Source organism: Malania oleifera, chromosome 3 (genome assembly GCF_029873635.1).
Source record: "Malania oleifera isolate guangnan ecotype guangnan chromosome 3, ASM2987363v1, whole genome shotgun sequence".
Taxonomy (NCBI): domain Eukaryota; kingdom Viridiplantae; phylum Streptophyta; class Magnoliopsida; order Santalales; family Ximeniaceae; genus Malania; species Malania oleifera.
This window is the reverse complement of record NC_080419.1, coordinates 121,583,632-121,611,298: the sequence shown is the minus strand read 5'-3', so window position 1 is coordinate 121,611,298 and position 27,667 is coordinate 121,583,632. Positions and strand designations below refer to the sequence as shown.

General features: G+C 34.5%; 2 protein-coding genes across 3 annotated transcripts in view; both read left to right on the top strand.

The window, feature by feature from the left end:
* Positions 1-2,069: 2,069 nt before the first annotated feature.
* Positions 2,070-4,377, top strand: LOC131150492 (uncharacterized). Its single transcript, XM_058101224.1, has 2 exons — positions 2,070-2,407; positions 4,019-4,377. Exons 1-2 carry the CDS (start codon positions 2,235-2,237, stop codon positions 4,242-4,244), a joined length of 399 nt encoding a protein of 132 aa, XP_057957207.1. The 5' UTR covers positions 2,070-2,234; the 3' UTR covers positions 4,245-4,377.
* A 4,962-nt stretch (positions 4,378-9,339) lies between these two features.
* Positions 9,340-27,667, top strand: part of LOC131150491 (uncharacterized) — a 56,110-nt gene continuing 37,782 nt past the window's right edge. Inside the window, exon 1 of one of the 2 annotated variants that reach the window (XM_058101221.1) lies at positions 9,340-9,620. In XM_058101221.1, the coding sequence (XP_057957204.1) occupies positions 9,528-9,620 (93 nt within the window). In that variant the 5' untranslated portion in view covers positions 9,340-9,527. The remainder of the gene's footprint in view (positions 9,621-27,667) is intronic. The other variant, XM_058101222.1, reaches the window with a different exon arrangement.

The window sequence follows — 27,667 nt, the reverse complement described above, 5'->3', positions numbered from 1 at the left end:
AAATTAATATGGATAATGCTATATTCAATCACACAAATATTTATGCTAGTATTTGAATAATTAATTAACTAATACCTTATAATTTCAATAAATTAAATCAAATTTAAATTCGTAACTACAGCAGAGTTTGTTCAAAATAGGTATTCAAATCATTCACGACATCCACAACTCAAAGCATAACATTCATAACATTCCCAAATCAAAATAAATCATTCACGACAGATAAAACTCAATATATATGTGCTTAAAAATAAAAAGATAAGGGAGAGAATGACACCAGTATTTTTTATAGGGTTCGACAACGTGCCTACATCATTGCCTCAAGTAACTTACTATGGAGACTTTACTAAACCCTAGGTGGAGCACCTCTTTTTGCTCAATAGGTGAAACACCTCTTCTTTCAATAGGTAGAGCACCTCTCAAGTAAGAATACCTTTCGTGCTTGTCAATAATTCATACTCGAATCGTTAGTTTACAAATACATTAGCAACAAATTTTGTAATAGACGCAAACTCTCTCAAAGAGTAGATTCGTACATGTGAAAATCACCCTAATACTCTCAAAGCAATATTTGCTACAAAACTCAAGAGATTGGTTAAGTTTTATGGGTTTGAAAACTTTAAACTTGAAGTATAAAACCAGAAAATTAATTCAGAAAAGAGGAATAGTGCACAACAGCTGTTCAAGAATGAAATTAATCTATTTTCTCGCTATTTTGTTGCCCAAACATGATTAGGGGTTGCTTTATATAACTAGGTTTGAAATCTTACCGTTTGCTTAAGTTTTGATAACAATATATTTCAAAAGCAGAAAGAAATCGTGTTGTTCGCAAAATATATTGTGCACTTCGGTCGATTGAACTGAGAGTTCAGTCGTCTGAACCAATTAAAATAATGAATTTCAAAACAAACAATAACCTTTCGGTCGACTGAACTTTTAGTGTGGTTGCCCAAACCAACATTGTCTGAGCTTTATCAATGGTCGTAGCCATTGATAAATTTTAAACTTCAAAATAGTCAATTAAGATTTTTAAAAATTTATTATATCTATAAATCATTCTAATTTGTCCTATTTTTCCCCCTTTAACAATTTAAATTGTCAATAGAAAACACAAACCCTAATAGTTGACAAGTGATTATTATTTTAACAAAAATAACTCATTCAAACTTGTATCTTAGATTTGTACACAGATTTTTTTTTTTTTTGGAAATCGAATAAGTTATTTGTACAAGAAACACTAATATGATTCCCCTATAAATAGCACATTGTACTCGGAAAATAAAAAAAAAAAATTATAATTGCTAAAACTAAATCTAATTTGCTTAAATTAATTTATATTTGATTTGCATTATTAAACAAATCCAAGGTCTCAATAATATACTTTCAAATGCAGAATAAGTATAAATTTATGTAAAGTTGGACTTACTCGAAGGCGTAGGAATAAATATGGGAATCCCAAGGTCCCAGATTCGATTCCCACTTGTGTGGTAAGGGCAAAGTTGAACTTTGATGACTCCAAAGTCCTGATACCTCCACTCATGGCTCGCCCGATAAATTATTATAAATGCATCAATGGATGTACCATAAAATTAAAATTATTTTTTTTGTAAAATTACTATATATTCATTATTTATGAATATTGAAATTAAATAATAGTTTGTAAAACTACGATCATATTTAAAATCGAAAATAGATTTTGGGCATTATAAGATTAACTCTAAGTTTGTGTGAATTTAAATAAATGCAAAAAGTGGTACTATTTTTTTTTTAATTTTACCTAAATTCATATAAATTTAAATGCAGAATTCAGGAATTTTTATTTATGCATAAAAATGAAAATATTTTAAAATAATGAGTAAGAAAATATAAATAAAAAACTATGTCTTCTAAAAATTGAATTAAAATGAGGCAAAAAATGAAAATGAAATAAAATAAAAATTTATTCAATTGGCATGAGGCGAAAATGAGTAAATGGACCACAGTGGGCCCACAGCCAGAGGGCCTATCCACAGCCAACCAATGGAAACCCAAGCCCATTTAACGTGGAAGCTCACAGCACTATCCAAACTGACCATGGACTTGCTTATTATTCTCTGTTTCTTTGCATCACAAGGACACTTCTTAGGAAAAGGAAAAACAAGAAAGAGTTAATTATAGTTTGAATCCAAACAAGGAACAAGCAAGAGGAAGATAGAGAGAGAAAGCAAGAGGAAGGTAGAGTGAGAAGAGGATCAATGGCAGCCCAACTGGTAAACCCAGCAGCAGCCACCATTGCTGCACCTCCATTCTCAACAACAAGACTGAAGGAGAAGATGAAGAAGAAGGACAACAACTCTGTTCCTTATTTGGGCTTCCAGAGGGCCTGGGCTTTTCATCATCAAGGCCCACTTGATGGCCTTCATCGCAGGTTCTTCGAATTCTCTCTCTCTCTCTCTCTCTCTCTCATAATTTAAAATTGAAGATATACGGATATGTTTTTGGGGGTAAATTGCATTTGAAGTTTTATTAAATTACATTTATTCCATGTTTGGGGAGAGTTTGAATTTGGATTTGAATAAAAAGTGGTAAACAATTAACTAAATTTTAATTCAAAGTCTGAAATTCATGCACCAAGCATAGCTTTGATTTTTTTAAGTGTTAATTAATATCGCATTTCCTTTGATGTATTTTTGAAATGCAAAATTTTTAAAATTGATAGATTCGGTCTGAATTTTTTTGATAAAAATAAAAGAAATATATATTTTCTTAAACAAAAAAGATTATGGCTTTTTAAAAATTTAATCTCGATCGATATATGGATATTTTTATGGGTAAATTAAGCATGAAGTTATATTAAATTACACTCTTTTTTTTTTCTAAAGTTTTACTTATTACCATTTTTTCTTCGTTGTAATTTTTTTTCTAAACCTTAATTTATTATTTTTTTTTACTTTTAATTATACTTGAACGAGTTTTCTTTCCTTACAAATTTTAATATAAAGAAAAAACAATAAAAATTAATTTCCTTCTTTTCATTTTTTCTTTTCTTTCTCTCACAAGATTCTTGCTTCAAAGGGGTCCCAAATAGTTAAAAAATTGATATGTCAAATTTTTTAAAGAAAAAAAAAATACTAATAATAATAATGACGACACATATTTAGTCGTGAAAAATTCTTTTTATTTCATGTCTAAATTTATAAACAATTAAAAAAATGGCATATACTTTTTAAACATTTAATTATTTATATGAAATTAAAAAAAAAAAGCAAAAAAACCGACTTCCAACTTTCCTATATCAATTTGGTGACTAAAAAAATAGACGATGTTTTTAAAATATATATTTAAAAAACTAAACATAGACAAAATTATTTTTCACAAGCAAACAAGAGTGAAAAGAGCAATTTATAGCTAATTATTTTAGTATGTTCAAACATACATTAAGGGTCTGTTTGGAACAAAGATTTATTTTAGGGAAAGAAAAGAAAAAAAAGGAAAATCAAGAGAAAACCCATTTTTTATTGTATTTTCCTTCTCTATCAAATTTTATCAAAAATAAAAATATAATTTTAATATGACTAAAATTAAGAAAAATTAAATAGCAATAATGTATAAAATCAAAATTTTGTTCATAGACATGCTATATTTTTTACTTTCTTTTCTAATTTCTTGATAACGAACATGAAAATGTGATTTTTTTTTAATATTTTCTTTTCTTTTCTTTTCCGACTTCCAAATAATACTTAATAATATAATATTTTACATATGTTTGATGAGTTGCAACTTCGAAATGTAATGTACAAAGCCCATATCTTACTATGTCAAGCATTAATTTCTCAATAAAAAAAAAGTTTGGAACTTTGGTTATTTTATTTTATTTTATTTTGAAAGAGCTGAGAGAGAGTGGGACAAAATAATTAGGTCACGTTTGGTTTGCAAAGTATATTTTTAACTATAAGCCAATGGTTAATTATAATTTTGATCAAAAACAATTTTATTATCGTATGACAATGAAAATTTTTCCATGCATGCATGGGCACAGGTCTATTACCCTACTGAGCTTGGGAAGTGCAGTGGCGGAGTTGATGATGAGCGAGAAGGGCGCATCGGCGGCTGCCAGACGCCCTCCGCCGCCACCGCCGGCGGAGAAAAAGGAGCCAAATGCTGGGGGTGTTCAGGCAAAAGTAATAGCTAGCAAAAAGAGGAAGGAAGCCATGAAAGAAGCTGTGGCCAGGGAAAGAGAGAGAGGGAAGCCAGTTGGCCCCTAATTAATTAATTGATTTACTAGCCTTACATATTTATATGTATAATTTTGTTTTTTTAATAAATGAGCAAACTCTTTTATTCATTTTAATTATATGTGCAACTATTTTAATACAATTTGTTTCTTCCTTTGGTCCATTTTTTTTTCAGGATTTTGTGTACGTAGGAGTACTTCAATGTTATTTGTAGTTGTATTTTTTTTTTTCATAATTTGGTCTTAGTTTGATATTCATTTAAATTACATTTCAAGGATGATGATTTTATTTTAATATTTATTTATCTAATTAAAGTTTGATTTACTATTTATGTGAATGGCAATAATAGCCATATATGCACTTTGCAAGAGTTTAGATTATGATTGGGCAAGTGGTAATTTTTTCATTCTTAGGTTTGTTGCCGCTTGGGTTGGCAATAATGTTTTCATTCTCCAGTTTGCTATCGTCTAAATGGGTTCAAAGTACTCGCTTAGGTTGAAGTTCTGGGTCATAAAAAAAAAAAGAAAAAAAAAGTGAGAGTTTAGATCATGATGACGTAAATGGGTTTATTTAATTGATTTTTCAAAAATAATTACGAATTGTTGCTTTTGATTTATTTTTCTAGCAAATGGATATTTTAATTTTATTTGCATAAATTGTTTTGCTAATTGATAGTACTAACGTCATGTTTGGCGTGCGTAATGAATAGTATCATGGTCTTTCATCATATGTGTGTTAGGGAGATCTTAGGCTTATAAAGATGGTTTGAATTCCAACTACATGAGACGTTATTAATTTATAGTAAAAATCCACGACACAAGTGAACCAAAGCAAACATATCTCATTAAAGTTGGGTCCAAGATCGATATCGTTACATTTGGTATCAAATACACCCTTGAGGTAGTATTATGTGGGTGGATCCTAAAATAATATGTAAGCTACTTTGACCAAAATGTCAGAAATTGGACAAAAAAATATGTCACAGTCTCCCATGAAATGCGTATTATTAGACAGTTGGACTTATAAAGATGGTTTTGACGCCAACCATGTGAGGTGTCTTTTATAGGATAAACCTATGAAGTCAATTGGCCAAAGTGAACAATACCTCACCGGAATTGGGCACAAGACCATTATAGGTAGGAATAGAAATGGAATAAAAATTTGAACTAAAATTTTTTCGAAGTACAGATCATGATATCTTTAATATAAATTTTTATTTAGTTAAATTTCTTCTATTCTAAAGTTGTTTATTTTATATATTTTGGAAGGGAGTAAGTGGTATGAAATTCATTGAAAATTTCAAACAAAAATAGGTCTCTTGATGAACCAAAAAACAAAAGATAATTTTATAGTTGAATAATTAAATAAATAAAGCTTGAAGATTTACGTTTAGCCTTTTAATCTCGTGCACTCGATATCGTCTCCTATGATTGTTTTTATGAAAATGATAAACTTTGATCATATATGAATTTTGGAATGCAAAAATGAAAAAAAAATCAAATGAAATTAAATTAAACTGTCAATTAATTTCACTATTTATGTTTTATTTCATTTCATTTTCGCCACATTCTATTAAGCAAATAAAAAATTGCGTAAGCACTTTAATAATATTTTTGGTATGTGAAAATTATTTAAAATCAATCAAATGGATTTAGGACTGTATTTTTTTAAAGTTTGTAAACATCAAATTGACAAGAAAAATGTTCATGTCTACGGACTACGGTCAACCTCCATTAGTTTGATTGACCATGCACTATGTATGTGTTCTGAAATTTTAAATTTTAAATTTTTTATTTCTACGAGATAATAGGAGAGTTTTGGTGGTTTTTTAGAGCAATATTAATTGTTTTTAGTTAGCTATTAGTTCATAAATTAATTTTAATTTTGAAGGAGAAGGGCATTTTAAGAACAATAAGAGAAAAAGTATTCATATCGAAAATAGTTGCCTCTTCCCTTATTACTCAAACAACTTTTGTAAATTACAAGTGTTTTTCTTTACTCTAAAAAATTTCTTGCTTATTTTTTTTTTGGTTAAGTGTGTATATTTTCAAAAACTACTATGATTTGGTGCTAATGTGCAAGTAAAATACAAACTTTCAAAGTACAAAAATACTAAATCAGTTAATTTATGCAGCACAAGTGAAAAATCACAAATATTAAAGTGTTGAAGATAAGTAATCAAACACAATACAAACAATGTAAATAAATTAGAAAGAAGGAAGAGTAGAGAGAAGTGTACTAGGATTTTTATAGTGGTTTGACAACTTGTCTATGTCCATTTGTGTTAAGATCATTCTTCTTAATACCTTTCACTAATGAATGAGTACAAACTTTTAATCAAAGGCTACTTTGCAATAGGCAAGCTCCGCACTTCCTGTACAATCAAACCGAACTTGGTTTACCCTGAGTTTGAAAGTTCAACAACCCAAAACCCTCCCTTGATTCCAACCAAGTTAAAAAACTCAACTCTATAATCTTCTTACAATGTAGATAAATCTTGGAGAGAGACTCAAGTCTAAAACTCAAATAAAACTTGAAAACTAATGAGAGAATGAGAGTTCAAAAGTATGTGAATCTTTTGATTTCATTGGAGCACCATGAAGACCTTCTTTTATAGTCAAAAACCTATTAGTCGTTGGAATTGCATAGTGACACACTTTAAGTCACTCCAACAACATACGCATGTTAAGAGAAAATTTTAACAATTCACATAGTTTAACTTGGAAATTCTAAAATGACCATTACAATCGCTTAAAAAATTATAAGAAAAATATTTAATATCCCAAAGTGAGTATAGTTTAAAACAAATCAAGTTTCAAATCATTTGAATGTGATTAATATAAAATATAATTCATTTACTGCACATAGGTTATATAGTGAAAATGACTGCTACCATATTTGGTTAGTCAACTTAAAAACTTTCCAACTACTAGTACACGTGTCCAAAAACAGTGGTTTATAAGTCAAACAATTCATTTTTGAATTTTATTTATTTTAAAAAAGATTATCAAGTCAATTGGATGTCTTTACAAGGAGAAAAGGACGATAGTATAAATACTTTGTATTCAATAAATTATTGCGCTCAATATATTAGTTCAAAACATATATATATAGTGTGCCAACTTAAAGCTCCAGGAGTCTAATTTATGGCAAAAATATTTTTTATAATTTTAAAGGTCTCATTCTAAGAGAAAACTAATTATAAATTACAGATATGCAACTTTTTGTTGTTTTATTTTCTTTGTTTGAAAAACTAATCAAATGACCTCCAATTGATGTGAAATTTATATACAAGTTGTTTTATATGAAAACTTAAAATCGGAAGCATTTGATTAGGATTTAAAAGTAAATGACAAAAATACCCCTAGAGGTTTTTTTTTTTTTTTGAGGAAAAAATCAAGCAAAGTCTAATGTAAAATTGCAAATTTATGAGAGCATGGCTCTAAAACTTTTCTGAGAGATTAACATGCTCCCTAAACTTACAGTCCCGAGAGAAGTGAAAACTTCCTCTTCCTTGGTCTATGCTTTTCAATATCTTAATTTACCCTTCCTCCTTCAGCCTCTTTACTACTTAAATCTTGAAATCTATGTATCTTTGATAATTTCATCTTTCTCTTGAAAAGTTTTATCTATGCATCAAAAAACACTTGTACAAATAATTAGAACTTCGCATTGCTTTTGTCATCATCAAAACTAAGATTGAAACTTTGGGACTAATTAGTTCATTAAAGGGTTTGTTCATAACTTATAAATCAAATTTGCATTAAAGGTAAGTGGATGATTATAACTCAAATTTGCATTTTCTACTATTTTCTCTTCACATCTATTTTTCATATTTATTTTTGTAAGGTAAGTATATTTATTTTCTCACTTTTTTCTTTGATACATTTGAATTTAGGCTAAGACTAAATAAACTAAATTAATTCCATTTTCAGTTGGCATTTGAGCGCTTTGTCTAATCTAGTATATATGGCATGGATATTTTACATATAGTTGTTTTTATCAGTGGTGAGGAATCAATAAATAATAGTTGGGGGCTGGGGCCAAAGTATATGAATAAAACACTGGTGAAAATATTTTAAACCCTATTTGAAACTTGAAGAATATTAATAAAAAAATTTGAAGGGATCCATTTTTCCATATTTTATTATCAATGGAAGTGAAAAAATAAAATAAAAATATATAAAATCAACAAAAAAATTATTTTACAATTCATAGCATTTAACTTTTTTCTCCACATTTTAATCATATTAAAAAATTATAATTTTAAAATTATTTAATATAAAAAGAAAATATAATAAAAAATGAGTTTCTTATTATCTTTTCCTCAAATAAATTTCTTGAGCCAAATAGACCTATTTATCATATTTTTCATTTAGTTTTAACTAAATTATTTACTCCATTTTTTAAGAAAACTTTCTTAGTTATATCAATGAATAAATACATTCCAATAGCGATAAAAAAAATAGGTAAAAAATAACAAGGTCAATTATTTTAAAAATATATGAACAATAATTTTCATTAGAGCTAGTTTAAAATAAATTATTTTCTAACTTAAAAATCTAACTTAGACGAACCCTTTGAACCTTCTCACAGTTACCTCTTAATAAATTAAGGATTGATTTTTGTGAGTAATCAAACTCAAAACCTCTTATTACCAAGAAGCCTTCTAGCCCACAATATCAACTCTTTACGATGCAACTACTTTTGAAACTTTCACAAATAATATCTTAAGTAGGACAATTTATAAGCTCTAACTCAAAAAATAATTATACAAAAAATAAAGAATGGAGTATCCAAAATTTGTATGTAAAATAAAAATGCTACAAAACTAAAATTCAATCCAAGCATAAAAATGAAAACTATTCTTCCACAAAAAAAATGTTTCAAAAGATGCGCAAAAAATTAGCTACAAGTTAACAACTAAAAGAATCACAGTATTTGCCATACAAGTATCTTTTAATTGTTATTTTTTTTTATATTTTTAATTGCTCTGATCATATTTTAACTAATTGTTCAAGTTTTTATTTTTGGCCTTTTGAGTACTTTCAATTTTATTAATTACTAAATAGGAGCTATAACTATTATCATTATTATTTTTATTATTGGCGACTTTTGAACCTTTAGAGGCGACAGTTTTCGCTGGTAAAAGTATCAAGCTACAAGCTACAGTTTTTTTTTTGTTTCCTCTTCCTTTTTCTTCTCTAATACGACGTTATATCGTCCGGTACTCTATTCGCTTGCAGTCTCTCCAACCATTTTCCGATCCCTTGAGACCACTATTGGAGAAAAAAGAAAAAAAAGAAAGAGAAGATGATGCCAAGATGTTCCAATCAATCGAACGAGGTTCGGATATTCCAGAAGTTAACTGGGATTCAACAGCTCGCTGAATCTCGCCGTTTCAAGGTACAAATTCTCACCAAAGAAACTAATAAAACTTCAAGATGATTGTCTAATTCTTTCTATATTTTAAGGATTTAACGAGATCATTGGAATATCTGGCAACAATTTCGGGGAATTAAATAGCCCAACGACGGTAAAATTTTTTGCTGAACCAGTAATCTGGGTGGAAGACATTAATTGGAGAAGTGCATAGCAGTAACTGCAATTCAATTTAGTATCATGAGTGTGAGTTAATTGTAATATATTGCTGCTGTGATGTTTTAGCTATCTAGTTCTCTAGGTTGTAGCCTGTAGGCTGCTAGATTTGCACCAATTCATGTTTGTGTGATTGTCCTGTACAATGAACTTGGTTGAACAACTTGGTTCTGGACATTTTGCAAATCCGAATGGGTTCCTTGTAAGAACTTTTCTAATTAAATTTGCTGAAATAGGAATCTTCAACTATCATGAAAATTACATAATCATCTTTTATACGGAAAATAAATGTTTCATAAACAACATACCGGAATCAGCCATAACGTAACTCAATCTTGAAGAAGGCTTGTAGAAATTATTTCTCTCACTTAACCCCCTTTCTTTGCTTCACCATATGAGAAAAATTGATGAAAAGAAGAGATTGGTAGAGAGAGGACAATTCCTACATTCAATATAAAACCATTATCCCACTCCCCATAAAATTAGGCCTATAGGAAAACCACTTCCCCATTATCTCTCACTAAATCTCTTTTCAAAAGACAATAGCCACCTAATTCAATTAAGCCCAAATAATGTCCATATTACCCTTTCATGTGGGACATATTTTAACATTCTCCCACTTGGCCCATATGAATGAAACTTATTTGGATTGACAACGTAAACATAATATGCGCATGACATTAGCTTATTCGTACTTTAGTGAAATTACAATAATATTATAATTAAATAACTTACCAACATGAGTCAAGACAGTAAATATCAATAAAGCGACATCTTCCCTTTCATGCACTACAATGCTAGCAAATCGCTTAATTATAATCCACAATAGGAAGTAACTGTAATGTCCCCAAAATGTCTTTGTCAAAGACGATTCCTGTCATCAATAATCCATCTTCATAATTATGTAATTGATGGAAAGTAGAAAAAAATGTATGAAACACAATTAGTGATATCTCTATAGATGTTATGGAACAAAAATATAAAGACCCACAAACATACCTCAGGGATTGCAACAAAGACCCATGCGATCAACATGTTCCTTAAATGTCATTGGTGCTAACCCTTTAGTCAAAGGATCTGCAATCATGAGCTCAATTTTAATATGTTCTATAAATACTGTTTGTTTCCGAACTTCCTCTTTAACGGCCAAATATTTGAGCTCCATGTGCTTAGTGCCATTAGAATATTTGTCGTTTTTGGAGAAAAAGACTGCTGTGGAATTATCACAATACATTCTCAGCGGCTTGGCAATACTGTTGACAATTCCAAGTACCGAGATAAAATTCCACAATCATAAAGTATGAACTGTGGCCTCAAAACATGCCACAAATTCAACTTCCATAGTAGATATTGCTATGATAGTCTGTTTGACGCTTTCCATGATATTGCTCCTCCAGCTAATAGGAACAAGTAACCAAAAGTTGACTTCCGACTATCAACATAACCAGCAAAATTTGAGTCGGAGTAGCCAACCGCCTCCAATTGATCAGACCTTCGATACGTGAGCATAAAGTGTCTTGCTCCCTTCAGGTATCTTAAAACCTTCCTTGCAGCTTTCCAATGCTCCATTCCGGGATTACTTTGGTATCTCTCGAGCATTCCAACTGCAAAACTAATGTTCAGTCTTGTACAAGTTTGAGCATACATCAAGCTTCCAACAACAGATGCATAAGGAATATTTTCCATTCTTTTTTTTCTAATGCATTATGTGGACAATCTTTTTCAGTGAACTTGTCTCCCTTTACAAATAGGAGCAGGAGTGGCCGCACCTTTCTAGAACTTTATTGATATTTCCCTTCTGAGACAACTCTAACAATATCACGAAATATTTCAATTCCTATCACGTAGGTTGCCTTTCCCATATCTTTCATTTCAAAGTTCATAGAAAGAAATCTGTTAGTTTCATTCAGTAAACTAAGATCATTACTGGCAAGCAATATATCGTCAACATACAGAATCAAGAAAATAAACTTGCTTCCACTGACCTTTAGATATATACACCGATCAACGGTATTTTCCTTAAATCCAAAGGACGTGATGGTATTTAAACTTAAGATACCATTGTCTGGAAGCTTGTTTAAGTCCATAAATTGACTTCTTTAATTTGTATACCATATGCTCATTTCCTTTAATCAAGAAACTTTCAGGTAGATCCATATAAACCTCTTCATCTAAATTCCCATTCAGAAAATAGTTTTCACGTCCATTTGTTGTAACTCCAAATCGAAATGAGCCACCAGAGCCATTATGATCCTAAGAGAGTCCTTCTTCAATACAAGAGAGAACATATCTTTGTAATCAACACTTCCCTTTTGAGTGAAACCTTTTGCAACAAGTCTAGCTTTATGTTGTTCAATATTGCCATTGCAGTCGTGTTTGGTCTTAAAGATCCACTTACACCCGACTGTCTTAAAACCTTTAGGCAAGTCAACGACGTCCCAAACTTCATTTTGTTCCATTGATTTCAACTCATCATTTATAGTATTGATCCACTTTTTAGAATCACTACTTTCAATGGCTTGTGAAAATGAAACTGGATCTATACTTGTCCCCAAATCATAATCAGATTCTTGTAGATATACCAAATAATCATCTGAAATAGCTGATCTCCTTTTTCTTTGAGATCTCCTTAATTCTATTCCTTGTGATTGTTCGGCAACTGGTTCATTGGTGACGTTCTCATCATGGAGTGATTGATCACTAGATTGTTGTTCAATGTTATCATACTATTCGACAATTGGAAAAACAACAATTTACATTGAAGTTATGGGTATCTTGATAGGCACCCGAACTTCTTCAATGACCACATTACGTTATACATCACTCCCACTAATTTCACCATTCTCAAGGAATCTGGCATTTCCGGTTTCAACAATTCTCATGCTATGGTTAGGGCAGTAAAACCTATACTCTTTGGACTTCTCTGGGTAGCCAATAAAGTACCCTCTTACAGTTCTAAATCCAACTTCTTTTCATGTGGATTATAGATCCTAGCCTCTGCTTGACAACCCCAGATATGAAATTGTCTTAAACTCTGTTTCCTTCCTGTTCACAATTCAAACGGAGTCTTTTGAAATGCCTTACTAGAACCCAGTTAAGCAAATAAACGGTTGTCTTAAGGGCCTCCATCCACAATGAAATGGGTACTGAGGAGTTACTTAACATACTCCTAACCATTTCCGTAAGAGTACGATTATGCCTTTCAACCATACCCTTCTGTTGGGGCGTACTAGACATTGTGTATTGTGCACAAATACCATGCTGTTCTAGGAATTTAGAAAATGGTCCTAGACATTGTCTTATTCCATCATACCTTCCATAATACTCACCACCTCTATCGGATCGAATGATTTTCACCTTTCTATCTAATTGTCGCTCAACTTCAGAAATATATGCCTTTAAAGCATTTATTGCCTGAGACTTTTCATGCAACAAATAGAAATAACTGTAACGTGAAAAATCATTGATGAAAGTGATAAAGTACTTTTCTCCACCAAAGGACGGTGAGTTGAAAGGTCCACAAATATCAGTATGGACTAGGGGTGAGCATAATTTGGGTAAACCTGAATTAACCGAATTAACCGACCAATTTCGGTCGGTTCGGTTTGGTTAACAAATAGGGGTTGGTCGGTTCGGTTATGGGTTCGCTAAATTTCGGGTAATCGGTTATCTGGTCGGTTATGAAAGAATTTAATTCGGTTAACCGAATTACCCGAATTAAGAATTAATTAAAACTTAAATATAAAATAGATATATATTATATGCCCTCCTCTCCTCTGTGCCAGATGGCCCCGACTGGCCGACTATTCGTGTCCTCTCATCTGCGTCGCAGCTTCTTGATGACTCGGTCTCAGACCCTCAGTTTTCCTTCTCCAGTTCTCCTTCAAAGTCTCCTCTGTGCCGCAGCCTCTCCAGTCTCCCCTCTTGGTCTCGAACCTCAGTTCTCCTTCTCCTTCAAATTTCAGTCCTTCAGATTTCAGTCCTTCTTCTGTTTCCCTCCGCCAGACTTAGCAGGCATTCCTTCTCCACTTCTCCCTTCTCCCTCTTTGCAAATCGTCTCTTCAATCTTCGTTGCTTTGCTTGAGGCTCAGGCCCTAAGCGCCGGCGACTAAGCCCCTCTTCCCACTTCCCAGTTCTCTGTTCTTGTCCCGATCCCGATCCTAAATCCCTCTTCCAGTAGCTGGATGGATCGACTCAGTGACTCAGGTACATATTCCATTCTTTAATAATTAATTTTAATTATTTTGGTTAGATTCGGTTAACCAAATTACCCGAAAAAGAATTCGGTCGGGTTCGGTTCGGGTAGCTTTCCTTGTTCGGTCGGTTCGGTTAACAGAATTTATTAACCGAAATTTTCAGTTAATTCGGTTAATTAACCGAATCTGGCCAAACCGACCGTTTGCTCACCCCTAGTATGGACAACCTCCAAAAGTTTTCCACTTTTTGTGGCGCCTTTCTTTGTATGTTTGGTTTGCTTTCCTTTAATGCAATCCACTCATACATTGAAATCAGTAAAATCAAGATTTGAAAGAATCCCATCTTTTTACCAATCTCTCCATTCTTTTTTTGGATATATGACCCAGTCTTTTATGATACAAGAAAGAGGAATTCTCATTAACTCTGCTACACTTAGTTCCAACATCATGATGCAGGGTGAGAAGTGTTTCAACAAAGTTTTTGTTAAGATTAAATCGATATAACCCCTTAGATAAAACACTAGAACCAACAAATAAGTCATTTCTCAACAAATGAAAACCCTTATGTTCAAAATAAAAAGCATAAACACCATAAAGTTTCTAGAAATAGTAGGAACATAAATAGTATCAAATAGGTCCAAATAGTGGTCTGACTCTAAAAACGAACGTAAAGTTCCAACACGAATAACTGGTACTTGAGTTCCATTTCCCAAGACTATAAAATGCTCATTTTCCTTTATGTTCTGGATCAAAAGGTATCCTTGCATCAAATTTGAAACATGAATAGAAGAACTAGAGTCAATCCACCATGTATTAGAAGGAACTTGTGTCATATTTGATTCGAAACATACATAAGCTAGCTTACCTTTCTTTTCAAACCAAGTTCTACGTTTTGGGCAATTCTTATTTTAAATGCCCATAGCCATGACAGAAATAGCATTTTGGTCCATTATGTTTCCTCTTACGTGCTTCATTGTCATGAGAAGGTCCCGCAACCTTCAATGGATCTTTCTTGAAACTCTTCTTCAGTTTCTTTCCTTTGCCTCCAATTCCATGACTCATAACATTAATTAAATGTTGTCCTTGTTGCCTACGCCTTGCCTCTTCTTGAACTAACATACTTGCCAATTCACATTCCACTTTTCCTTAATAGTGTTATAGTGAATCTGAAATATTGAGCAGGCAAGGAATTCAGAATGAACTGAACTAGGAAACTTTCATCAACATTCATACCCAGAGATTTGAGTCTGGTAGCTAGATTGGTCATTTCAAGGACATGCTCATTCATTCCTCGGCTACCATCAATTTTCATGGTGGTAAGTTTAGCCATTAATCTCCCTCCAAGGGACTTGTCTGCTGAACGAAACTGATCTTCCACAGCCTTGAAATATTTTGTGATTTTTTGGTGTAATCCCAAGTGGCGGGGGGGGGGGGGTGATTGGATATTTTAAAATCTAGGTCACTTTTTGCCCTATTTTAAAACACAACCAGTATTTCTCAAGCCTAGGGTTTTTCAATCAATCTATCAGTATAACTCAAGCTTGGGGTTTTTTTAATCAATCTCAAATCCCACAAATATTCAAGTATGCAAATATTTAAAACACATACAATAATCACAACAAATTAAATAAAAACATACAAGTGTGGAAAAGTAAATAGTGTTGGGAAAGAGAATGCAAACACCAAGATTTTTACGAGGTTGGCGGAGCCACCTTTTACACACTCCTTCAATCGAGTGGAGCCCTCGTTACACACTCCTTCAATAGGGTGGAACCCCCCTCTCCAAGCGATACCCCATGCTCGACACGGTTCTATACCCGAACCGCAAATACAAAAGGGAATAAAAATTTTTTGTACAAGGAGATGCTTCTTAAAAGCTAATTTGTACAATGATAAACTATATGCATTATCACAAGATAAGATTTTTTTTTTTTGGAAAGTAATAAGTTTATTGATACAAAAAATGAACACCAAGTACACAAGAAGTGTAAATGGGGGTAAATAATCAAAAACAGAAATTACAAGAATCTAGTAAATCAAAAACAGAAGAAAATGATTGGTTTCGCAAAGCAGCCAACCAATCCATCAAAGTTGTAAAGAAAAATAGCTTTAGGTCCGAAATGGATCTTTCCTTATCTTCAAAACACCTACTATTTCTCTCCCTCCAAAGGCACCACAATAAACAATGAGGAACTATCAACCAAATAAACCCATTTCGATAACGACCAACTCTGCCTTGCCAACATGCTAGAAGTCCCACTACAGATTGCGGCATAACCCAGCTCACTCCAAACAAACCAAGCACCATAACCCTCAAGTCCATTACAACCGGACAATGAATAAAAAGAAGATCAACCATCTCATTATTACACTTGCACATGTAGCACCAATCCAATATCCAAACCTTTCTTTTTCGTAAATTGTCAATCGTTAAGCATCTTCCTAAAGCAGCAGTCCAAACGAAAAAAGCTACTCCAGATGGAATATTCTGTTTCCAAATACTTTTCCAAGGAAAGCTACAATCTTTGGAGCCCATTAAAATACCATAGTAACCTTTAACCAAGAAGCCCTTCTCTTTATCAGATTTCCAGCTCATCTTATCCTCACCGGACCCCTTCACCGATGCACCATATATGGTATCCATAAAACCAGTCAAGGCCTCTAATTCCTGAAGATGCACACTCCTAAAGAAACTTACATCCCAAAACGAGACTCCATTATCAAACTTCATAAGTTCAGCCACGCTAGCTTCTTTTTCTCGGCAAAATCTATACAAATCAGGATAGCTGATGCAAGAGACGTCTCACCACACCAATGGTCTTGCCGAAATTTCACCCTAGACCCATTTCCAATTACATATAGAATGTGGCCAGAAAAAAAAGGCCAGCCCTGACTAATATTTTTCCGCAAGCCAACACCATGTGGACCATTAACAGGCCTAGTACACCAACCACCCCATTCACAACCGTATTTCATCTTTATCACTTGCCTCCAAAGAGCAGCCTTCTCCATCCCAAATCTCCATAACCACTTCCCAAGCAAAGCTTCATTAAACTGTCTTACCTTCCTTATCCCCAAACCACCTGAAGAAATGGGAGAGCAAACAGTATCTCATTTAACCAAATGGAATTTTGGTTCATCACCAATACCACCCCATAAAAAATTCCTTTGAAGTTTCTCAATACGGTTAGCCACAACAGCAGGAATAGGAAATAAAGATAAAAAGTAAGTGGGTAAATTAGATAGAGTGCTTTTAATTAACGTGACTCTACCTCCTTTGGATAAATACAAACGTTTCCACCCTACTAACCTTCATTCTATCTTCTCCAAAATTGGGTTCCATATTGTCTTATCCTTGAATTTGGCTCCCAAAGGAAGACCCAAATATTTCATAGGAAGAATACCTTGTTTACAGCCAAGGAAGTGCAAGAATAAGTCAAAATTAAACACTGTACCAGCAGGAACCAACTCTGACTTGCCCAAATTTATCTTTAAACCAGAGACCGCCTCGAACCACATAAGTATCACACGGAGAAACAAAATCTGATCCAGATCAGCATCACAAAAAATTAGAGTATCGTCCGCAAAGAGAAGATGAGACACCACCAAAGCTCTTCCCTTTATACGCCCCACACCAAAGCTTGACATGTGACCATCATGGACAACTATATCCAACATTCTCCCCACGGCTTCCATAACCAAGGCAAACAACAAAGGAGACAATGGGTCACCTTGTCTCAACCTCCTAGAGCTCTCAAAAAACCCACAAGGAGTGCCATTTATTAGAATGGAAAAACAAACTGTAGATATGCAAAAGAAAATCCACCGCCTCCATCTGGTAGAGAACCCACCCCGTTCTAGTAACTACATAAGAAAACCCCAATTTACGTGATCAAAAGCCTTCTTAACATCTAATTTGCAAAGTAGCCCTGGCACCCTACTTTTCAATCTACTATCAAGTCATTCATTAGCAATAAGTACAGGGTCAAGAATCTGCCTGTTCCTCACAAAAGCATTTTGTGAAGTCGAAATTATATCTTTCATAACCGTGCGAAGTCTGGTGGCTAAGACCTTAGCAATGATCTTATAACCCACCCACCCCCCCAAAACAAGACTAATAGGGCGAAAATCCTTTACTTCAAATGCTTCATTTTTTTTAGGGATGAGAGTAATGAAAGTAGCATTCAGACTTTTCTCAAACCGGCCTTTAGCAAAAAAATGATGGAACATAGCCATAAGATCAGGTTTGAGAATCCCCCAGCAAGCTTGGAAGAAAGCCATTGTAAATCCATCTGGTCCAGGCGATTTATCACCATTAAAATTTTGTATGACCTCAAAAATTTCCACCTCCTCAAATGGTCTATCTAGTCGATCTGCATTATCACTGGATATTCTTGGAAATACTAAAACTTCTGGGAATGATCGACTAACTTGTTGCTCAGAGTATAAATTCACGAAAAGTTGAGTGATGTTATTGCTGATGTAATCAGCAATCATACCTTGATTGAAAGACAAGGCACCATCAACCACAAGGCTCTCAATACCATTATTTCTTCTATTAGAATTAGCCATTCTATGGAAAAATTTGGTATTTGCATCCCCCTCCTTCAAATGTAGCACCCTAGACTTTTGCCTCCAACTAATCTCTTCTAAAAGAGTGAACTTTTCAATATCGGTGCGAAGAGTAGCTTGTTCTAACTTTTCCTCAGCTGTTAAAGGATGAGTTTCCTCTCTAACATCCAAGTCATTCAATTTGTTCCAAAGTTGCTGTATCTTAGCAGTGACATTCCCAAATTCTGCCTCGTTTCACTTTTTTAAATCCAACTTCAATGGTGCCAATTTCTTAGCTACTATGAAACTAGGAGTTCCTTGGAATGAATAGGATGCCCACCACTCCTTCACTTTATCAACAAAGTTCTCCACCCTCAACCACATATTTTCAAATCGAGAAGGAGTTCTACCTTTCCGATGACTCCCCCCCTCCAACAGAATTGGGTAGTGATCAGAAAGTATTTTGGACAGCGTTCTCTATGAAAATTAAGTGAAGTGATCCGCCAAGAACGGAGAGAAAAGAAACCAATCTATTCTAGAAGCGGAGGAAGAATTGGATCAAGTGTAAAGGCCTCCTTCCATAGATATATCCATCAGCCCATGAAAAGAGATAAAATTCGAAAATTCATGCATAGCCGGAGTATAACTTACAGCCCCTAGTCTTTCTGATGGGAAGCGGATTATATTAAAATCACCTCCTAGGCACCATGGCGAATCCCACCAAATAATCAGCCCTGTCAGCTCCTCCCACATTTTCCTATGCCTCTTGTTCAAATTTGGCCCTATAAACACCTATGAAAGCCTACTCAAATTGATCACCGACATTTTTAAATTTGCATGAAACAGAAAAATACCCCACTGCTTCCTCCACCTTTTCCACTACCCTTCGATCCCACATCAGGACAATACCTCCAGAAGCACCTTCTACACCTAAGTACAACGAGTCTACATATGGACAACTCTATATACTTCGAACAATTCCTTTAGTAATCCATTCAAGTTTAGTCTCTTGCAAACATACAACATCAGGTTTCCATGTACGCAACAAATTACGAATCTGAAGCCTCTTCTCAACCTCATTCAATCCTTTGACATTCCATGAAAGTATCTTCAGATTCATTTAGAAATAGAGAGAGCCCGCTCCCTATTAATACCATTGCGCCTAGATGAAGTAGAACCATAATTAATTGAACTAAATAAACCTTTCAGTTCTCTTAAACCTTTCACACTAGTTCTCTTCAAGTCACGTGCATTTTTTTCCAAAGTAGCCCTACGGTGTAATTCAGCCTCAACAGCCAGCAAAAAAATGATTACTTGATTTTCCAAACCTTGTAAGGACGTGCCCAAAAATTTGTCAAACCCTTTAAATCTTCTATGGAACCACTCGAAATAAGGTACTTCCCTCACCGGACTCTCCATGTACACAACTTCCCGTCCTTCCATAGTCAAGGGTAAAGAATAGGCCAGTGGTTCCACTGCTAAAGGTGACAAACCCCTCTTGTTAGCAAGCTCAGCAACCTCTGTATCGTTGTCCGAGGCCCAATCCTCCACAAGTACATCATTCCCTTCAAACTGAGTATCTGCAGGCTTCAAAGGAACCAAGGACAATTGGTTTTGCTCTTCCAAACCCTTTGTGACTTCACTAGGTGGCAAAGAAATCTGAATTGGGACCACAACTCTTCTTCCATCTCGCAGCTCAAGCACCCATTGCTTAGAATTTCTCCACTTCCTGAAAATATTGATGGAATTTTCTTGAAGAATCAATTGGATGTCTCGCTGCAAATTTTCCTCACCATCGGATGTGTTTGCTGACTCACCGGTGCCGAGGCTCTATTTATCGGCTTCATCATAGCCTAAATGTTCCGTATCGGTCTCGTCAGAGCCTAAGAGCTTAGTATCGGTCTCATCGGTGCCGATACTGGCAGTCCCAGTGTCATCGGAAGATTTCCATCGACTGGGCTAGCATCGACGCGCTTCGGTGATCAACTTATGATTGCTTCGCATTGAGAACCACAACATCGCCCCTTCTCATTGAACTCCCCAAGGTTGAAGATGACGATTCTGAATTCTAGGCCTTATTGTTTTGAAGGGCTTGTGTTGGTTTGGGCCGCCAGACTGAGATGGGCTTGGGTTTAGGTATGGGCTTTGGCTTGAAGGGAGCTTTGGGCTTAAAACTTTTATTGTTTTCCTTGATCTTCTTTGTACAACCCACTTCCTGAGCTTAAGTAACTTTGGACCATATTACCTCCCATTCTCCATCCGGCCCACTATGCAATTTGAGGCTTATATTCAGAGATACATAAGAGTTTGTGTTACCACTAATGTTTTCAGTAATTTCCACCGAAATTAGCCTTTGATTTTGCTTGTTCCTTACCAATACCCAAGTCACGCATATCGTGGCTATGATTTCTCAATTTTGAATTTTGAGAATATGACATTAATTGCTTTCCATTCTTGCTACCACCATCATCTCTCCGGCTTCCCTCCATCACTGCTAACATAATAGTTTTGGAATTCTCCCCTATGAATTTAAGTGCAGATTGGGATGTCTATTTGCTAGCTAACGTCTCAGGAGCAATGGCTTTCCGTAGATGAAATCCAAACCCTCTCCACCCACTGCCCAATTTTCCTTCTGGCACCACCATAAATCCTTTCTGACGGCCATGTATAAGTTCCGAGATCATTTAAAAACAACCATGTGCATTGGATCCCAACTGCAAAATAAATACTTTCTCATCATCTTTGAATGTTCGTGCAAAATTACTAGGAATTACATTGGACATTAGCTCCTCCACAATAGCTAGCAAACGTTTTGCACTCTCTGTGCCTATGCAAACTGATCGGAGAGAGAGTATCGATTTCGCTCAAAAATACGTAACATGAAATAAGAACCACCCTCCTCAATTGAGAATTCAAAAGTCTTGGATTCTACGAAAAAGAAAATAGAACCCGCCCTATTCTTGAGCATATATCAACCACTCTAAGTTAATCTTCAAACTTTCTAAAAAAACTGTAGGAACCTTCAGGATTATCGTCCTCCATGAACATGGCTCCAACCTGGCAGACTCGCAGGAGATTGCAGACTTTTGGGCTCTCTCTCTTGGTCCCACCTCTTCGATCTCATAGTAACGACTAGCGAAAATGGAAAAATTTTGCGGTGGCACTGGTGGTGATGTGGGGTAGCCTTCGCCGTTATTTGAGTCAAAGAAGGTTTCTAAAACACTATTATGAATTCTCAGTCTTTATTTCTAAATTTGTGTTCTATTGATTCACCTATTTGCATCAATGCACCAAGGAGATATGAAAAAGTTGAGGAAAAGAGATGCAAAGAGCAGAATAACAAATCTTCCCAAGAACGAACCCGAGATCCATTTCGCACAACATATTTGATGTTAGGAATAAAAAAAGAGTAGGTCTTACACATTACATAATATTAACTTAGAGGCTTCATGTAAGTTAATATTATAAAAAAAAGCAACTGGCAGAAGAAGAACTGAAAGAGAAAGAGAACTGAAGAAGAAGAAGAAGCACTGAAAAAGAAGCAAAAGCAGAACAAGAACTGAAGAATAAGAAGAAGCAGAAGAACTGACAAAGAAGAAGGAGACGAAGCAGGAGAAGATGAGACGACTTACTAGTTTGAAAATCGAAGCAGCTTGATGACTCACGAAGCTCGAACTTCAATGACGAAGGGCTCCTGTTGGTTCGAAGGCTTGAAGATGAACAGACGAAGGGCTTCTGCTGGTTTGAAGGCTTGAAGACGACGAGCTCTTGCTGGTTCGAAGGGTCAAAGACAAAACCCTCGTGCTTGTTCGAACTTCGAAGGATCGAAGACGAAGGGCTCCTATTGGTTTCGTACTGCTTTGAAGGATTGATTGGTCAAATGCTAGCTTCTCTTGCTGGGGTTTCGTGCTGTTTCGAAGGGTCACACACAAGATAAGATTTGAGCTCACTGGAGTTAGGGTTTCTCTTTCAAGAAATATTTTGAAATAAATGAGAGTAGATGAGAGTTGGTGATCTTTGATTTAAAAAAATAAGTTTGCAATAAATGCTTCAAAGATCTAAATGTAATAAATGTTTTCCCCAAAAAAAGATTTTTGCAATAAATGATGCTTGGAGAAATTTGATTTTTGCTCTCAAGAAAAGATTTTCAAATGAAAGAATAGAAGAGAGTGAAATGCCTCTTTGTTTTTGAAAGGATGAGTGAAAACAATGCCCAAATAATCAAGAGTATAAAGCAAGATTAGAAAAAGTTATTTAAAGAGCTTTGGGCAAGGTATTTATAAGTTTTTTCAAAATATGACAGTTTTATGGCCGTTGTGAATAAAATAATAATTTATTTTGAATTTTTATGACCATTTTCGGCTCAAGATAAGCTCAACCCGAGAGTTCCGGTCGACTGGCCCAAGGCAATTTTCCTTTTCCGTGCGGTTGATTCCCTAAGGTCATTCTATGGTTCATATTGAGCATTAAATCATATCAAACAAGACATGCATTTACAATTAAAACTAAATGCAATACAATTGAAACAATCAATGTCTTCACGCTTTTGCTCTTCAATTTTCCATGCAATAAGCCAGGTGATATGAGCTTCACAATTTGCCTTTACCCTATGTGCGTGCTGAAATGTAGACCTATTCAAGTACTAAATACACAAATAAGATACTAGTGATTTGTCATGATCAAAATGGGATCGTACTCAAAAAGTCAACATATTCCTTTGCATTTTCAATTTGAGGAAGCGTTGACTTAATATTGTTTCGCAATACACATTCGCATTAACATGATGCTTAATCTATTCGATCTTTCCCACGACTCAGATAAAGCTTGCTGCTCTGAACTGCTTGTTTCAGTAATAGCATCCAGTTTGTCAATTCGCAGTGCTAAGTCAAGATCCAGAACACCAAGGTGAAAATGGATCTATTCCTTCTAGTCGGAGAGATTAGTTCCATTAAAGATCGGAATAGAAGAAGCTAGAGAATGAAGCGAAACAGGAACTGACACTGCGATAAAATCATCACAACATTAATGCTTTGAGAAAAACCACTTCCATTAGTAAAATTGCGTTCAATCTTTGGATTAACTAATGCAATATACTAATATTCAAATTTAATGGCGATTTTCACTCACCTAGGCATGATTGATAACCTTTTAAAGTTTGATTGGTTTGTCACCTTTGGGCATCCATTCCAATCTCACTATCATTCTATCAATTATCCTAATTAATTTAATGATTACTTGAAAGTTGGCGCACCTTTGGGTCAAACCATTATAATCAAATAATCATTCCATAATAATTTTGCAAAGTCATAATTCAATTCAATATTTATAACTTTTCCCAACAAGATCACTTTGGTGATAACATGCTAACCATAATATAAACATTGATTGATAAATAACCAAGAAAAAATTTGTCCATGTTCAAAGCAGATAAATAATATTCCAGAAGAAGGATTTTATCATGAAAGAGAGTAGCTCAATTATATGTAAAATCCGGCCCATAATAGTTCAGCCCATGCGTGCATAAATACAATTATTAACCCAATACAAGTGAGCCCATAACATACCCACCATTACTAATTCAATTAAACCCAAATAATGTCCATATTACCCTTTCATGTGGGACATATTTTAACATTCCTTTGATCTTTTCCCTTTCATTTCATAAACATGGTAATCATTATTGTAGCCTTAATTTGGAGTTAGCCTCAGTGCACATTCAAATATACGAGGGGATTTGGATAATGCTAGAACAAGGGAATTAAGTGAAATTTTGAATGTGAATGCTATTATGGACCTCCCTTGTATCAGTGGACATTTACTCATCTAACTCTAGAGAGACCCCTTCTTTCTTGATAGATTTTTCATCCCAGGGTAGGCGGGGAGGAACATTGTGCATGCCCCAAAGTCACTCAGAACTCGTCCGAAGAGTAGTTTCCAATCAGTTCCCTATCCTTTTGGGCACAGGAGGAGTTCAATAGGGTCCAACACCCTTTTGCTTTGAAAACATGTGGCTCAAGCATGAAGAATTTAAAAATCTTATCTAGTTGTGCTGGTCAATTCACAAGTTGAGGGCTTTACTAGCGTTGCAGTTGCTTCTGGGTTGAAGTGAGAGAAAAAAAAAAGTTTAGAAGGTGGAATAGAGACATTCATACTATTAAAGTGTCCCTGATGAGAGACCTCAATGATCTCAATGGGGTTGAGTTGTTCAAGGGGCTTTCTAATGAGGACAAGCAAGGCTCAAAAGGAGCTGTCCATCACTATCCATATGGAGGAAATTGCTTGGAGCCATAAATCTAGGACTCTCTTGTACCAAATTCTTCCACTGCACAGCAAATCAGCATAGAAGATTCAATGCTATGAACAAAGTGGAGACAGAATAGTCCTTGAAGAGGTTGGAGATTTGAAGGAAGGTATTTGCAAGTTCTATGAGAATTTTTAACACTGAGCTGGCTGCTTAGAGACCAGAGCTTGATGACATCATAATGAATTTTCGATTGATCGTATTGCTGCAACCTGATGGAAACCTTTTTAATGAAGAAGAAATTCTGATTGTGTTGAAGGATTGCAATGGCCATGAAGCTCTAGGCCTGGATGGTTTTCTTCCCAGCTAATTGGGAGGTGCTTAAATTTGATATTTTAACAAGAAAATAAATGATAATTGTCTCTTTTAATAATGAGAAAAGAAAATGTAAGGCGAGTGGTTTCTCTCCCATATTATTTGGATAAATAGAGAGATGAGAAGAAAATAGAGTAATTCCTTTCTTCTTTTGTTTGGAAAATTGACGAGAAAAGAAAGCATTTAATATTATTACCCGTACTGGCCTTGTTTTTTTGGTTTCTTTAAAAAGAGATTAAGGTTATGGGGGAATTCGCTCTCTCTGTTTCTCTCGCTTTCTCTCCATTGATTTTTATAATGTGCAATCCAATTGAGTGATTTGAAGGGAAAGAGTATCCTATTTTTGTTTTCTTTCCAAATCACTCATTCCAAAGGAAGTGTAAAGGTCTTTGAAGAGTTTTATGTGAATGGCAGATTTGCTCTAAAAATTATTGGGCAGTGGCCGTAGCACCGACATGCCTTTGTTGAAGGGAGACAAATAATGGATGCTTCTCTCTTTGCTTCAGAATTTGTGGACACCAAATCAAAGAAGGTTGGAGAGAGTAACCTGACACGGAGAAGGCTTTTGATCATGTTTGTAAAATTTTGGGCTCCATGTATCGGAAAATATGGGTTTTGGAAGCTTATGGTGCAAATTAACTGGGCAATATATGACCACTCCCCTTCTGCATTCTTATTAATGGATGCCCCTTTGGTTATTTCCATTCATGCACAGGCTTGCGGCAGGGAGATCCTTTGGTTTGAGTTTCTTTTCATCCTAGTGATAGAAGTTCTGAGCCTTTTGCTTTGCAAGCCATGGGAAAAGGGCTCTTTAATAAAGTGGGGAGAAATGGCAGTCCTCTGTCCTCTCACCTTTTTGCAAATGACTCCATTGTCTTTTTTGGGGCTGAGGCTAGTCAAATCCTCAACCTCAGGTGCAAGTCAAATCCTCAACCTCAGGTGCATTCTTCTTTGCTTTGTAGTAGTTTTTGGATTGAAGTCAATTTGTGGAGGGCGATTTTATTCCTTTTGGGACTGGGTGACGGGCAGGTTTTTGGCAGGTATCTTGGGATGTGAGTTGGGGGTTGAACAACTTGGGGCTTCCCCTAGAGTCCAAATTCTAGGATAAAATTTTCTGGGAGCCTATTGTGGAAAGGCCAAAAAATAAGCTTGCTCATGGAGTTGATCATGAGTAGAGCACATCAAGTGCCGCAAGGTATCCATTGGAGGGGAAAAAGCCCCAAATTTTAGTGGGGTTTAGGCAAAAATTCTAGCTAGCTCAAAGAGGAAGGAGGCATGAAAGAATCCATGGCCAAGCAAAGGGACAGGAGGGAAGCCCATCAACCAGCCATCTTGATATTTTTCAAATCTCAGTAAGAGCTCTTTTTCATGTTTCATGAATTAATCTTCCCTGAATGTGAAAGGGAGAGTGTATTTTATGGTAGCAACAAACAGAGTGTTTATTCATTTTATGCAATTGTCCCTCCTTTTTCTTTCCTTTTCTTTTTGTGCATTTTGGTGCACGACTTTGTGTGTAGGTCATTATTCTACAGATTATTGTTACTCAAGTGCATTGCACAAGAGTGGTTGCAAGTTAACGTGTTGTCTTTTGTTATCTCCCATTGATTGCCTTGTAACCACTGTATTCTTTCGCCAAAAGTGAGGGGTTATCAATAAATAAATGGAGGTGCTGCCCTTCTTAAAAAAAAAAAAAAAAAAAAAAGTGGTTGCAAGTGAATCATTTGGCTTTGTTATCAAAAAGTTATTTTAAGGACAATGATTTTATTCAGATTTTTATATGTTAGAACTTAGGTTTCTTGTTTATTTGGATGATAATAGAGACTTTATTAGAGTTCTAGAAGAAGCACAGAGGCTGACTTATTCTTGTTTTTAGGATTTATATTCTCTTTTAGCATTTATGAATTATTACTTTCATTTTATTTTGTCAAATAAATGAACTCTTTTTTTCCCTGCGTAACTGACCTTTTGGTTGATAGTGATGAGAAATAATGACAATAGATATTCGTTGAATTTTAAATAATAATAGCAAGTTACTAAAATTTATTTAATTATAAAAATCTTAATAGCAGAAATAGAGCCCTTCTCAATTGGTATTGGAAGCAAATCAAAGTTATGCAATTTTTTTTTTTTTTTTTGAGTTTTCAAGTCTTAATATATCTATAATAAATATTTTAGATGTAATATTATAATTTTTTTTTATTTTAAGAATATTTTCTAGTAATGTTTTGTCTTATATTTAATAGATGAGAATATTTTAAAAAGAAGATTATTTACACTTTTACACTTATATATAGCATAAATAGGGCAGCACATTTATATCTATATTGCCTTCTACTGAAAATGGGAGTGAGTGAATGACAATGCGATATGCATAAAGTGAAGTACTTATTTAAAATTAATTAATTTTTTTCTGTAAGTGCAGTGAAATTTCATTAGAATTTATGAATAAAAATAAAAGGTAGTTCTATAATTAAATTATTATATAATAGAGC